The sequence below is a fragment of the Melanerpes formicivorus genome, unplaced genomic scaffold (genome assembly GCF_026170545.1).
Source record: "Melanerpes formicivorus ecotype bairdi unplaced genomic scaffold, bMelFor1.0.p_v2 SCAF_3, whole genome shotgun sequence".
Lineage (NCBI taxonomy): Eukaryota > Metazoa > Chordata > Aves > Piciformes > Picidae > Melanerpes > Melanerpes formicivorus.
Window position 1 is genome coordinate 21,066,261 of NW_027142355.1, and position 15,423 is coordinate 21,081,683.

The window sequence follows — 15,423 nt, forward strand, 5'->3', positions numbered from 1 at the left end:
ATGCAGCCTGAGTCATCAATATACAATTATTTTTCTTTTCAACATGTTTTCAGAAGGCCTTTCCACAAAAGGCACTTTGCACTCAAAAGGCATCACCGGCTATTGAAGCCTGTGCTGCACTTCATTTCCAAAGTTCAGGTCAGACACTTGACCACCCTTGGTGGTGCTGCTTAACTCCTCTGCCCTGGATTTTGGGTTGTGATAGAGGCACAAGATTGAAAAGCTCTTTATTACAAATTTTTGTCCAGACAAAGCTCTCAGGTTCAAGCTCACCTCTGTTTCTTAGTTACAGCAGATCTATGTTTTGCATATAGTTATAGAAAACACAGGAATAGAAGAGATAGAACTACAACATGGGCCCATTCCCATGACCCTGTATGCATTCAAGCAGCCATTTATAGTCTTTTTTGGGTTTTGGCCTTATGCTACAGAGCAGAAATGGGGTCAGGGAAGGACCCTTGCTTTTGTGAGAGCAGAGGATTGAGGGTGTTTTCTCAGGATGCAAAGTAAACTTCCCAGCTGACAAACAGGGCAATAACACAAGTTAATATGTCGGCACCAAGACCTTTTGACACTGGAAATAAAAGGTGATAATTTCAGTCACTGTGAAAAGTTCATGTGGATACGTTCATCATGCGGGATGTATTACAGCATAACGTCTAGCTGCAGACAGTGGCTATGCCTACCTTGGCTGTGACACATAGCTCCCAATTAGCACTTAAGGAAAGAGATTTTACAGACTGCACACTCACCTCTGCTCAGCCCATCCGGTCCCCGAAGGATTCGGCATTCTTCTATCTGGCCGAATGGAGAAAACATCACCCTGATATCATTCTCATTACACTTCTTCGAAACCATTCCTATGAACAATTTTCTGTCTTCCACAGCTAGAAGATAAAAATAATGAATGAGCAAAGGCCATTTCATCTTTTTCCTGTGATCAATGCTTCATTACCACATCAAACCAAGCTCCAGTCATGTGAGTCTGGCTCTGTAACTGAAGACAAGTCCTAAGGCAAACACTTTATACTTACAACCTCCCTTCCCCCGCTTCCTCCCCCACCCCAAATCTCCCATTTTTCTTTCTCTCTCTTTTTCTAGTGGTGCATGCTGTTTATGTAACATATTAATTGGCTGCCTTAGTCATTCTGCATATACCTCCCCATCACAGCTTCTAAGAGAAAAGCATCCTCTGTTAGAGAGATTTTTAAAAGATATCTTTGCATAGATTTTAATTCCGATAAATTCCCTCACCTCCCTCATGTATGAAAGTAATCATGATGGGGTAAGGGTGAAGAAGGGATTGTGTATGTAATGATACGAGCTAATGAAAAATATTCCTGAGAAATGTTTTGAGAGAGTGAATCCTATTTGAGCTTTCAATTTCAGCTAACTCAATGCATGGCCTCAAAAGGCAGATGTGTAACAACTGCTCTGGAAAAAGAATTCATTACATTTTCCTGCTTTATTTTCCCCCCCTCAGATTACCACAGCCCTCTCCTCTTCAGGAGGACACAAGGTAGATTTTGGGGCATCACTTTAATAAAGGGGTTGTTTAATGCTTTCCCAGAGCCAAACCCTTTGATTTGTAATGATTCTGAGTTTGCAAAAAGACATGAAAAAGGTGCTTTATCTGAATATTTCCTGACTGCATTGTCACCAATAGCAGCAAAAGCTTGACAGCTGCAGCAGGACACACAGAGCCATGTTAACCAAACTCAAATGTACTGGTCTAAAGCTGTAGACTCTTTAAAAAAATTAAAACCAATTCACTCTGCAAAGCCTTAAAAATGTTAACACACACTCCCATCGCTATTAAAACAAAAATCTGAGTATTTTTATATAATATGTACACTAGTGCTTTCTTCTTTTGAAATGGCATGTAAATCCAGCTCACTGTTAATGAGCACACTGTCAGAGTTTGCAGGGAAGCAAAGAGAAAGCTTTATTCCAGAGAGTCTGCAGTGCACCTACTTATTTCTATTATTGTGCAAATTATTTTTGTAATGAAAAAAAAACCCAAACAAAAAAGCATCTTCCCTTACTCCCTAACTCTTTTGTATTACTATGAGTCTGCTAAATGGAATAAATTGCAGGTGAAGAAGAAACTGCATCAAAGTTCATAGGATTTTATTGGTGTTATGCTCAACAATTAAAGCACATTTAATAATTTCAACAACAAAAAGAAGTTCATGTTTATTGATCACGACAAGCATTTGAAGTTATTTTTTCCTTAGAATTGTTGACTTTAAAAAGAATTTGTAGCTTTTACACAAGCAAGCATCAAGAGAGTGCATTTTTCAGAGCCTGAAACAGAGACTAGCTCCTACAATCCCTACTTCTCACTCTACAAGCTTGCAAGACAATTGGTGTGGATTTAACAGTTGGGAAAGTAGTTTTCCTCAGCAGAGATTCCTCAAGACTTGACATTTTCATTCACACCCTTTATATTGAGGTTCCATACGCAGGTTAACCTTCCAGAAAGGGTTAACAAATGAGGAATGTATGGCATGAGCCAGTTACCTACCTATTAGGTGTTGAATATGTGGGGTTGCAAATAAGACATGCAAGTTGGGATTTATAGATATGTTTTTTCTGCTCTGTGTTATGAATCCCTTAACTCCTGCTTGTGGGTCAGCTAGTACCAGCCAATTTAAATTTGGGTTGATTTTAGGCTTAAAATAGCATGATAGTCTACCCTAAGGGTGACTAGATCACAACCCTCTTAAAAATAGCTGCTGGCTGAGTTGGACAAATGCCTGCCAAGTCATCTCAAAGGAGGTCCCATGGGTCCTGCTTAGGATGAAGACTCAAACCAAAAAGATTCACATGGAGATTCAAAAGAAAAGAGATGCAGACAGAAAGGCTTTATTTTAATTTTCCAAAGAGTACCAGATGACAAACTCCCCACTGGCATCCTTCAGTTTCACTAGTAAACCTATAAATATGCCATTTAACTAACATGATTTGCAGGTTTTCAGCTTGAGGGTGATTTTATAGTAAATTAAACATCTAGCTCCCGTGTACTGTACATCTTAAAAATGCAGATTTCATGACAAACTTTCAGAGTACGGAAAATATATTGGTATGATGACATGCTCTGCATTCAGGGCTATTAGTCAGTGCTGATCAGTGTTTAAGCTTAAGAAAATTGCTATTCTTTTTTGGCTAGGGGCCCAGCATAAAAAACATTTAAAGGGACAATTGTCAGCATCAAAATGACATGTCTTTCACTGAAAGAGCTTTTAACGATATATTGTCATGCAGAGAGAGGAATTTTTCACCCCCATAAGACTTGCTGTCTGAATTTGCTTCTGCATTTTTGGTCAGCTCTCTTCTTTCTGAAATGAATTCTTACCTGCTATGCAGGCATGATTTGGAAAGCAAATAGTGGACTGCAAAAACTAAGGATCAAATGTATTTAGAGGTTAGCAAACTTTCCTTTTGAGTGGCTAAGCCTGTGTCTGCTGGTTTGCTCCCACAGACTGTAAAATGAGGAGCCCAACGTTAAACACACAAAACCCAAATGCATTGAGATCAGGAAAGGTGCTTTCTGCTGCTGGTTGATGGGGATGGCAGTCTAAAGCCACTTTGACTAAGTTTATTTATTAGTATATTCATTAGATGTCCAGTTTTAGTCTCAGATAACATTATATCAGTTGCCTGTGGACAGCTCCAAGAGATCTGTCCCTCCAAAGCGTGAACTCACATCTCCCAGCAAGATGTGATGGCTTATGGGAGTCTCCCCCCGCCTAGTTACTGACTGTAGATAGGGCTGTTACCTTCCAGACAAGTCCCAAAACTTGTCATCATGCTAACACACAGATGTCCTGAGCTCCAGCTGCAGGGATAGGAGGAATAAATGATCTCTCAGGGACTGGACAAAGCTTTGGAGCTGAGTGCCCACTACAAGGGCATGCTTAGTGCAGGCAGTACGGTGAGGTGGCTGAGTGCTCCTCATTGATGCAGCAGAAATAGCCAGAAGGTTACAGTGAACAAGGCCTGAAGTTCTAGTTACATGAAGAAGGTGTGAAACTGCACAGTATATTGGTTAATTAATTATAGGGTTCACCTCTAATCCATCCAAACGTATTACAAACACAGATTAGCTATGCTGCCAGGACTGTTAGTGCCACACATTCAGTGCTAAGTGCTTGTTGAATCTCACAAGGTTCGACAAGGCCAAGTTCAAGGTCCTGCATCTGTGTTGGGGCAACCCCCAGTATCAAGACACACTGGGAGATGAAGGGATTGAGAGCAGCCCTGTGAAGGGGGCTTGGGGGTACTGGTGGATGAAAAGCTGGACATGAGCTGGCAATGTGCTCACAGACCAGAAAGTAACGATATCCATGGCTACACCAAGAGAAGCATTGTCAGCAGGTTGCGAGAAGATCCCCTGTACTCTGCTCTGGTGAAACCCCACCTGTAGTACTGTACTCAGCTCTGGAGTCCTGACTACAGGAAAGACATGGATGTACTGGAGTGGTTCCAGAAGAGGGCCACAAAAATGGTCACAGGAATGGAAGACCTCTCCTTTGAAGAAAGGCTGAGAGAGATAGGGTTGTTCAGCCTGGAGAAGGCTCTGAGGAGACCCTGTTGTGGCCTTTCTGTACATAAAAGAAAGAAAGATGGAGCAATCTCTTTGCCATAGGACAAGTGGTAATGCTTTTAAACTGAAAGAGGGTGGTGAGGCAGTGGAAGAGGTTGTCCAGAGGGCTGGTAGAACTCCATTCCTGGAAACATTCATTCAAGCTCAGGCTGGATGGGGCTCTGAGCAACCTCATTTATTTAAGGTGTCCCTGCTTATTGCTGTTGAGTTGGACTGCATGATCTTTGAAGTTCCCCTCCAACCCAAACAGAATCACAGAATGTTAGGGGTTGGGAGTGACCTTGAAAAATCATCTAGGCCAACCCCCCTGCTAGAGCAGGATCACCTATATCAGGTCACACAGGAATGCATCCAGAGGGGTCTTGAATATCTCCAGAGAGGGAGACTCCACAACTCCCTAGGCAGCCTGTTCCAGTGTTCTGTCACCCTCACAGGGAAGTAATTTTTCCTCATGTTTACATGGAACTTCCTATACCTCAATTTCCACCCATTGCCCCTTGTCCTGTCAGTGGGCATCACCTAGAGGAGCCTGACTCCATTCTCTTGGCAATCACCTTCACGTATTTATAAACATTAATAAGGTCACCTCTTAGTCTCCTCTTCTCCAAGCTAAAGAGCTCAAATGACCTCATTGTCTCCTTGTAAGGAAGATGTTCCACTCCCTTAATCATTTTTGTGGGTCTGTGATGGACTCTTTCAAGCAATTCCCAGTCCTTCTTGAACTGAAGGGCCCAGAACTGGACACAATACTCCAGATGCAGACTCACCAGGGCAGAGTAGAGGGGGAGGAGAACCTCCCTTGACCTACTAACCACAGTCCTTCTAGTCCACCCCAGAATGGCATTGATCTTCTTGGCCAAAAGCGCACATTTCTGGATTATGGTCCACCTTCCATCCACTAGGACCCCCACTGCTCTTCAACAGGTCAGTCCACAACCTGTACTTATCCATGGGGATCTTCTTTGCTAGGTGCAAGACTCTACACTTGCCCTTGTTGAATTTCATTAAATTTCTCCCTGCCCAACTCTCAGTCTAAGTCTTGCTGAATGGCAGCACAACCTTCTGGTGTGTCACCCCCTCCACCCGGTTTCTGTAATTCTAGCATTCTGTAATTCTGTGATTTTTAATGCTGCTGGACTTAGGGTGGGAATCTTTTTCCCAAATAGAGGGACCCAGTGTGACAAGGTGAGGTGTCTGTTTCAGAATGAGACAAGTTGTTCTCATAAATCCATTCATCACTAGCTCTCCAATCACTACCTCAGGTGCTCAGGTATTGTGTTTGAATCCAGAGTGCTACATTAGCCGTCAAACATTATCTGAGATAAATCTGACTCTGCTGGGGAAAGCTTTGCTCAAACTGAGCCTCTTGCCTTCTGACAGCAATACATCCAACTTGCAGAATAACATCCTGAAGGGTCTAATTTGTTAGCTTTACTCAATTTGCCTCGGTAATGAGTATTTCTTGCAGGCTGTATTAGATTGCTTGTGGTAACCCAAGAGAATAAAGGAGTAGAGATTATTTTCTCTATGCTACAAAAGAACTAAACCCTATAATAATCATGGGAAATCTCTCTGAAGATTCAACAAAATTTCCTTTTCTCTCCTCTAAACTCCCAAAATTATGTCCTGAAAAAATGAAAATTATATTCCCTATAAATTTTTTGAGGAGTCTGGTCAGTTAAATAGTGAGTTTTCCATCCAGAAGTTGCCTCCTTTGAGCAAATCAAGAACACTTAATTATGTATAAATGGAATTTTTTTTCTGGTTGCTTTTTCTTTTCATCCAGAAGGGAAGGGGGGGAAACTGGCATTTTTTTGTCCCTATTTGTAAGCCTGTGAAAAACCCTTGCATACAATCTGCCAAAGTCACACCTGAATCCAGAGCTGCCTGCATTAATTATCAACTTTACTAAGTGTTAGTGCTAACATATGGCATCTAATTACTCCTTCCAAATGGGCAAAATTGTGCCGCTTAGAATTTAAGAATTATTTTTACAAAATTCCACTACAAAAATAAATACAAATAAATTATAAGATCCCCCCCCCCCCAAAAAAAAAAAAAAAAACCAAACCCCAACATTTTTTTATTTTCCCTAAAGTGGTGGTGTTTTGATCCATTTAAGAGCATACTGTCTCAGGATATGTGCCTGAAAATATTGATTGTATTCAAATCCTGATCTAGAACACTTGAGTATTTGCTAAATTGTAGCACGCTAATGGTCACAGAGAACTTGAAGTCAAGCATGTGTTTATGGGCTTTTATTAACTCTAGCTGCTGAAAGCTTGGTGGAAGAAATTAATCTTTGCTTCATCTGCACAAGAAGAGAAATGACTCAGACACATGAGCTACTGCACAAAGGGAAGGAATGAAGATGACTGCATAGATCTATCAGTCACCCAGTTCCTACAGAGAAGAAAACAGATCTTCAGGTTGCTAAAGTCCTAAAAGTGCAGAAGTGCCCACACACTATTCCATACCCATCTCTCAGCTTCTACAAGGTGAGTTTGACATTTTGTGCTATGGAACAGGTTCCTTGAAGGGACACATAGAATCATAGAACCAGTCAGGCTTGGAAGGGACCTCAAGGATCCTCTAGTTCCAACTCCCCTGCCATGGGCAAGCACACCCCACATTAGATCAGGCTGGCCAGAGCCTCATCCAGCCTGGGCTTAAACACCTCCAGGCATGGGGCCTCAACCACCTCCCTGGGCAACCCATTCCGGGGCTTCACTACTCTCATGGTGAAGAACTTCCTCCTCATGTCCAACCTGAATCTCTCCACCTCCAGCTTCATTCCATTCCCCCTACTCCCATCACTATCTGATATCCTAAGAAGTCTCTCCCCAGCCTTTTTGTAGGGCCCCTTCAGATACTAGAAGGCCACAATAAGGTCACCTTCTTTTCTCCAGGCTGAACAGCCCCAACTTTCAGTCTGTCCTCATAGGAGAGGTGCTTCAGCCATCTGATCGTCCTCGTAGCCCTTCTCTGGACACATTCCAGCATGTCCATATCCCTCTTGTAATAGGGGATCCAAAACTGAACACAGTAGTCCACGTGGGGTCTCACATATGTTTAAGGATGGGAAGAGTGATGGAGAAGGAGGAGCATTTCATCCTGGTACTCCTGGACTTGGATGCTCATTTAAATGCTTTTTTCAAAGCACTCAGGATGGGGAGGTGACAGCTTATTGGACAGCAAATACTGTTCTTTGAAAATTGTAAGATGACAGAAGAGATCCCTCTCCTTTCTCACCATGAAATGTGAACAGATCTCTCAAGTCTTCACAAATGTGCAAGCTCAGAAGAACTGTAAGGAGTGTTCTACTTTTCTTTCCACAAGCTATCTTGAAATTTTTATCAAGAGAATTTCTTTAACCTCTTTGAAACTTGAGAAATATGACTTTACCAATAAAATGTAGTGGGATCCTCCCACTACTCAGAAATCAAAGGGTTTCAATCATTCCTCAAAAGCTCAAACAACATCATGAAATCCAAGGTGCTCTGGCATGCCTTCTTTTTTTTCCCCTTTGAACTTACCAATCTGGTCGAAGAGGTACAGTTTACACTTTGCTGTTGGCATAGATAGTATACCTCCTTGGATGGATAGCCTGAAGAATTTGGGAAGCACATGCCAAACAGGCCTCTACATCCCCTATGCTATTCTTTCTCTCTTTTTTTTTCTTTTTCTCCACATTGCTTGCAAACTTCCACCTCTTCCATGGTTCCCATGTCTATGTCTCATCATTCAGAGGAGTTTTATCATTGTTACTATCATCATGATATTAGCCTGCCTTCTTTCCCCAGTGATTAAAAAGAAGAGTTCACCACCTCCAGAACTTGCTGACCAGAAATAACTACACTCTTCAGGAGTCTAAATGTAAAAAGGTATTTAATTTCACAATTACAACCTCTGACCAAAACATAAAGAAGGCAACAACAACAAAAAAACCCTAGGCCCTCACAATTTTCCTGCTAAGCATAGGTGGAAGAAAACATGAGACTATTCTCACAGTGCAGACAGGAATATCATGCAGGTAACTCCCCAGTCTAACAGCAGCAGCAAGGAGCTAACCTATCCTGATTTCCAAGAAGATGCTACTTGCAGAGCCTACAGAATTTGCACAATTCCTCACAGAGCCTTGCCAATATATTCAATGTCCTTTAGGAAGAAAAAAATCAAGCAATAAATCAATTTTGGCCCACTACCTTATGCTTTTCTAATATGCCATGAAACTTGAGGTGAAATAGAAAGAAGAACTCATCGAAGCTATACTTAGTTCAGAGGGTCCAGGCCAGTGTTCCTCTACTTAAGGGCAAATTGTGCTCACTTCAAACTCGATATAAAGGGAGTGGAGTTTGGATTCCAATAGTGAAGTTCTCCTTGACCACAGTGGGGCCTGAAAAGTTCAGTCCTTCTGCCCATACAGATGCTTTGGCCTTTCTTCTGAGTATTCAAAGACAGCAAGAAATCAATGTTAAAACTCAACCAGGGAAGAAGAATGCCACTCCACTATGAATGGGTGACAGCTCAAACTTCCTCTGTGGGTGGCCAGATCTGTTTTGAAAAGTTATCAAAATAGGAAACCTAGCATAATGTAAAGTTTTAATTTCCTTCTAAACTTTATAAATCCTTGGAGAAGCCTGAAAATGGGATGCACTACAATTAGTAAAAAAAAGAAGTCTTAAAAAAGCCTTGCGGAGAGATTTAGAGCCCAATCATAATTTACATTTGCAGGTATGTAGATCTCTAAGTGCACGGCTTCTGCCCTGATTACTAATTAATGAGGTGCAAAGATGCCTGTTGGAGGAACCAGCTCTGATTATGTGGGCCTTATGGGAAAATGAAGCTCTTGCAATCTAAGAAGGCAGATGATATCTTTAACGTATATTTTAGAAAATTACAGGAACAAATCAAGGGGCAAAATATACACATGTATATATTTTTAAAGAATCACACACAGCCAGGTTGCGTTACCATCCAATTATCTTATTTCCTTGAATATACAAACCTGGCATCTTTAATAGATTTAGCATGCTGCCTATTTTGCATGTCATATACATCCACTTAGACAGTGCCCTAGTATTCTGAATGGATATTACTGTCTTTAGAGCATTCATTTTACAATCGTTGCGAGGAATAAATATACAGAGAGCTGCAAGGTGGTTTTCCCCATTCAGAACCAAGCGTGTGATTAAAACCTAAATTTGGCTCTGATTCAAAACAGCATCATTCTATTAAAAGAGAGTTTAGGCAAATGTTCAAGGCCCACCAGCTGCTTATACAGTTTGTTAACACAGGAATGGGGTTTGTGTTTTTTCTTTTTTCTTTTCACCATTAACATTTCATTCCTGTCTTATTAATATCATGTGCTTTTGCACTTCCTCACTGCTAGGAGAATGAATACAAGGGAAAAATGTGTGTAGTGAGGTAGGCTGCAACATAAAGACAGTTTATCAGAGGATTTCCTTCTTTCTTTCAAGCAGAGAATAAATGGAAGTTCAGAGCAGGTCAACATCTTCCCCAGCATGTCAGGTGTAGAGAAAGTACCTCATACAATTTTCACCACACAAGGAGTAAAGCAAAATCTCTCACAATATTGTGTTTGCTTTAGAGAGAGTCATGTTTAAGTATATATAAATTAAACACATACCATTTGACTTTTCACTATCTGCAGGTTTCATCTGAATAGGATGATGCATCTAAAAACAAAGAGGAACAAACAGTAAGGCAGGTTGGATAGTCATTTAAAAAAAATAAGCAAGAATCAGTTTTTTAATGAAGGGCTAGAAAGATACATGATTAATAGCCAACACTGAAACGATATAAATTCAAAAGAACAGTGTATTATAGGCTTTCAAGAAAAAATGAAATGGTAAAGAAGTATTTTATAACCAGGAAGATTAAAAGAACCCAGATCATTCAGCCCACAGAACTCATATAAAACTTTAATTTGCTGTATCTAGTTTCAGAAGACCTCTAAAGTTACAGTGCCTCATTAGTTTCTGGCATGTTTGGTTTTTGTTTTACCAACTTTTTTTCCTTGAGCTCAACCACTGCCAAAACTGAGATGGAATTTTCAAGTAATTTAAGAGATAGCACAAGCATTTCAAATGTACTCAGAGGAGATCAGTTTGACAAATGAACTATACTCATAATTAAAAAAGCATGTGCTGATTCTTTCAGGACTAAAGAGGAAGAGACTTGTGCTTCCTGTAACAGCTTCCTATAACTGTTTAGTATCTTCTTCTTCTTTTTTTTTTTTTTTTCCTCCCCAGGATATGTTATATATTCATTCATAAAGCTTCCACCACAACATGGCACAATTTTGGTTTCCATAAAAACTAATACTTTGTCCTTTTCAACCTTTCTCATTTCATATCCCTCTTACTGCAGTAAAGTCACAGAATCATAGAATTGTTTTGTTTGGAAAACAACTTTAAGATCATTGAGTCCAACCATTATTGAACATTACCAAGTCCAGTACTAAACCATGTCTTTTAGCACTGCATCTCTGCATCTTTTAAAGACTTCCAGGGATGGTGATTCAATCACCTCCCTAGGGAGTCTAAACCAGTGTTTAAAAATCCTCACAGTGAAGAAGTTTCTTCTAATGCCAAATCTTCTAGAAGTCCCCTGATGAAACTTGTGGCCATTTCTTCTTGTCCTATCATTTGTTACTAGGAGGAAGAGACCAACACTCACCTCACTACAACCTCCTTTCAGGTAGTTGTAGACGGTAATAATATCTCCCCTGAGGCGCCTTTTCTCTGGGCTAAGGCACCTCAGTTCCCTCAGCTGTTCCTTGTAAGACCCGTTCTCCAGGTCTTACCTGTTTCATTAGCTTCCTTGTGTTTCTCTGGACCCACTCCAGAACCTCAATGTTCTTAAAGTGAGGGTCCCAAAACTGAGCCCAGTACTCCAGGTGTGGCCTCACTAATGACATGTACAGGGACACAATCACGTCCCTGGTCCTGCTTGTCACACTATTTCTGATACAAGCCAGGATGCTGTTGACCTTCCTGGCCACCTGGGTGGATCATATTTAGCTGGATGCTGATCAACACCCTCAGGTCTTTCTGGGCATGTTTCCATCCACTCTTCCCCAAGTTTGTATTGGTGTATGGGTTTTTTTTGACCCAATTGCAGCACCCAACACTTGGTCTTGTTGAATCTCATACAAGTGGCCCATCAACCCAGCCTGTCCTGGCCCTTCTGTGGAGCCTACCCTCAAGCAGATCAACACTTCCTCCCAACTTAGTGCCACCTGCAAACATACTCAAGGTGCATTCAATCCCTTCATCCAGATCACTGATAAAGATACTAAAAAGAACTGGCCCTAGTACAGAACGACAGAAACCAAGCCTCGTGTGCATGGCTTGGCACACTTGCTATGGTGTATCCTCAGCTTCCCCAACTGATGCTCCCCTTAAACTGTATTGTTGATAACTGCAACACATTTTTTATTAATGGTGATTTCTGATGTTTCAGGAATAACAGCATCACCACAGCGGAGCTCTTTCTGATCAGTGCATGTGGCTTTTCCACTAGACATTGATTATAGCCAGCCAGGTGTCCACTGTGAGGGATTTGGGTAAATTTTGTCACAGCTTCTCAAAATCTCTCAGAACTGACCTCACATTGAGTTTCAATGTGGGAGACATTTAAGCTTGCTAACCCTGCACTTTTATTTTCTTTCACAGAGCTATGCAGAATTTCTGGGATTTGATTGCACAGCCCTTCTGGCAGCAGCAAGGCCACTGCCTTCTCTCTCCTCAGCAACTCCTCACCATTTTGCGTGAGCAGGTGAAAAATTCATGCTTTTTCTGGTTTTGTATCGTTTTTCAGCACAGTAGAGCTGAATATTGACTGAAAATGTCAGAGGCAATTCTATATTTTATAAGAAAAGGCTATTGTGGCAAACTTTGGGAAATAAAAACAGCTGAGCAGGAGAGAATATCCATGCACTCAAATGTGCTTTCAAAGCAGCACAGAAATCCAAATCTGCATTGCTTCTGGTGGAGCCACTTTACCTCCAGGGACAGGGTTGCTAGCTTCTTCTGAAAAGCTAAAATATTGCTGTGAATGTTTCTGTAAGATTTGTTCAAAGTCCAGAGTGCTCCCTGGCCCTGGAAATCAATGCACTCCTTGTACAGCTTGCAGAACTCCCCACTGAGTCCCAAGGAAAAGGCAAAGCCACAAGGTGGATGTAGTCACCAGGATGCATAAATTTGCTTCGATTTTAACAATTCTGTTCTCTCTGAATCATTTGTTTCCCCAAAGGACTTTAATACCCCAGCACTTGTCTGCCACCGCTCTTATTCGATCTAATTTATATATGAAAAAGCAACTTCTGTTGTACTCTATCTGCTTTAACCAGTGCTTTACACTTATTCTGGCATGAACAATGCATTGGACACTGCAGGTGACTTTAATTTCATGGGAATGTGATGCAGCATGTCCACTCAGTAAGTAAAAAGTGAAAGAAGAAAAAAAGCTGTAACTCGCTCCATGAGCCTGTTGCAGATATTGACATTTTTGAACAGCAATGGAGTAGTGAGAAAACAGAGGAAACAAAATTTAGTCACGTAAATTTGGGAATATGCAAGTTACAGATGAAAAACCCAAGTCAAATCCAGACCTTTTCTAGACAGACAATCTCTCTCTCTTTATAGCTGCCCCTAAGTGGAGATATTTTGAATAGAGGCAATTCCAACAATATTAAAAGCCTTACACTTTTCAAACTGCTTGAACCAGTGAAACCAACTTTAAATCAAATTAAAAAAAAGCTATTTTTGCAGCACCAGGGTCACAACATAAAGATCGGTGTTACCTGACAAACACAGTTACCACACCAGAAAACTTCTGTTGTATGCAATTACCCCAAGATCATTAACTCAGTAGTCTGTTGTTCTCACAAAACATGAAGCAGGATTTAACAAAATGCTTCAACTGAGTTCTGACTTGATTTCAGAGGTTCCTGGTAAAAAACTGTGATGCAAATTTGCATCAGTAAGCTGAAGTCAGGAGTGATGCTGTTGTGCTTAACAAAATTATATCAATGCAAAACTAATAAAAGACTCAATCTGTCCTGGGGAGTTGAAACTACAAAACACCCACAGTAAAATGGATGTAATACACAAACATGGCTTCAGTGAAGAGGAGGGTGGAAAAATACATTACTGACAGTTTCCCAACATGAGAGGGCTCATGTTGAAGCTTGTTTAACCCTGACCATCACTAACAGACACGTTAACAACCTTTAACACTAGATTCAATAAAACATGCCATTTATAACCTGAAATGGGTTTTACAGAGTCACTGGTTCGCATCTCATTATTAAACTCATTGCTGACCTCTAGAGACAACTACCGTGACAATACATATTATAAGCTCCCTACCCATAAAATATTTAAAAGTAGGTGTAAAAAAGAAAAGAAAAGAATGAATCTTAAAGAAGTGTGCGGTGAACAGGAAAATTAAAGGGCCAGAGACAAAGGCTAAATAGGTACTATCCTTTCACTCTACAATGAGCAAAAGAGAAAATAATCTATGCGTTTTATATCTTGCTTGTATAACTGCAGGCTATAAAATAATAAAACAGCTGTGCTACCCAAGGCTCTCCAAAAGATTATAGACGATATAAACCTTCTCTCAAATTAGATGCCACCCACTAGAATCATGTCATATACTGAAATGAAGGATTTCATGTCTTATTGGAAACCTGTTATTGTAGCTATACATCACAAAGCCATACACTTATGGATCTCAAGGTAAGCGATTCCTCAGTATGTCATATTGTTCACAGAAACCAGGAAACATTTTCTTCTGTGCCTGAAGAAAGCTTTGCTTATGAAAATATGGTATTTGTGAATGCACAGTTGTAATTAATAAATAGGCAAAAGCAAGAAAAACAAGCACAGTAAATAGTTTCAAGGCATTAACATCTTCTTGTGCTCAGACCATATAGTAAAAATGAACAACACAGCTCCCAGGAAAGATTTTTTGAGTGTGAGCAGCTCCTCCTGTCAAGCACCATGCATGAGGATATCAAAGCCAGACTGGAGTATGGGCTGTAAGGAACAACCTCTCTTTGGCAATATTTTGGAAAGATCTACCCAACCTGTACAACAAGTAACAGCATGACCTGCTGTTTGTCTGCACAGTCTCTATCCATAGGTCTCAAAACACACCATGCCTCTGCTTTACAACCACAAGCAGGCAAAACACCTCTGGCCCCAGGTTGTGCGGTGCCTTGTGGCAGCGCTGGCAGCAACACGGAGGCTCCATCTGCCCGCTTCCTGTGCTGTCACGGAGGCCACACAAAGCCTGAGGCCAAGCATGTCACTGCTTCTCCTTGGGCACATCCCAAGCAGGGGTGCTGATGCGGTCCACAGGAGCCAAAACAGTTGTCAAACATACAATTCTGAAAATCCCCCTGAAATCAATGAGAATTTGGCCATGGGCTATGCTGAGGGCAGCAGAAGGCCCAAGCCATGGCCTAGAATTACAATTGACTAGTTAGATCTTTTTTTCTCTGTCCTTCTCCTGAGTACATTCCACTGTATGTAAATATAACTTCATTAGAGAAAAGAAACACATCAGAGCAACCCAAAAATCTCTCAAAGGCATGCACCCTCTCCAGTTTTAAGAGTCTCAAAGTCATCTTTCCAACAATAATAATGCTACCTATTTACATTCTTGTCAAAGGCATGTGACATCTGCATGGGAGAAAACAAGCCGGCTAAGAGTCTATTTCTGGCAAAAATATTGCAAGGAAATTAGATTAACCTGGGTGGAATTCTATCTGGGAATTT

General features: G+C 40.9%; 1 protein-coding gene across 14 annotated transcripts in view; it reads right to left on the reverse strand.

Moving 5' to 3' along the window:
• Positions 1-15,423, reverse strand: part of CELF2 (CUGBP Elav-like family member 2) — a 496,995-nt gene that overhangs the window by 73,012 nt on the left and 408,560 nt on the right. For all 14 annotated transcript variants that reach the window (XM_068168663.1, XM_068168606.1, XM_068168641.1 and 11 more), the window contains 2 exons: positions 10,260-10,308; positions 753-887 (listed from right to left, as the gene is read on the reverse strand). In XM_068168663.1, coding sequence (XP_068024764.1) covers positions 753-887; positions 10,260-10,308 — 184 coding nt within the window. The remainder of the gene's footprint in view (positions 1-752; positions 888-10,259; positions 10,309-15,423) is intronic.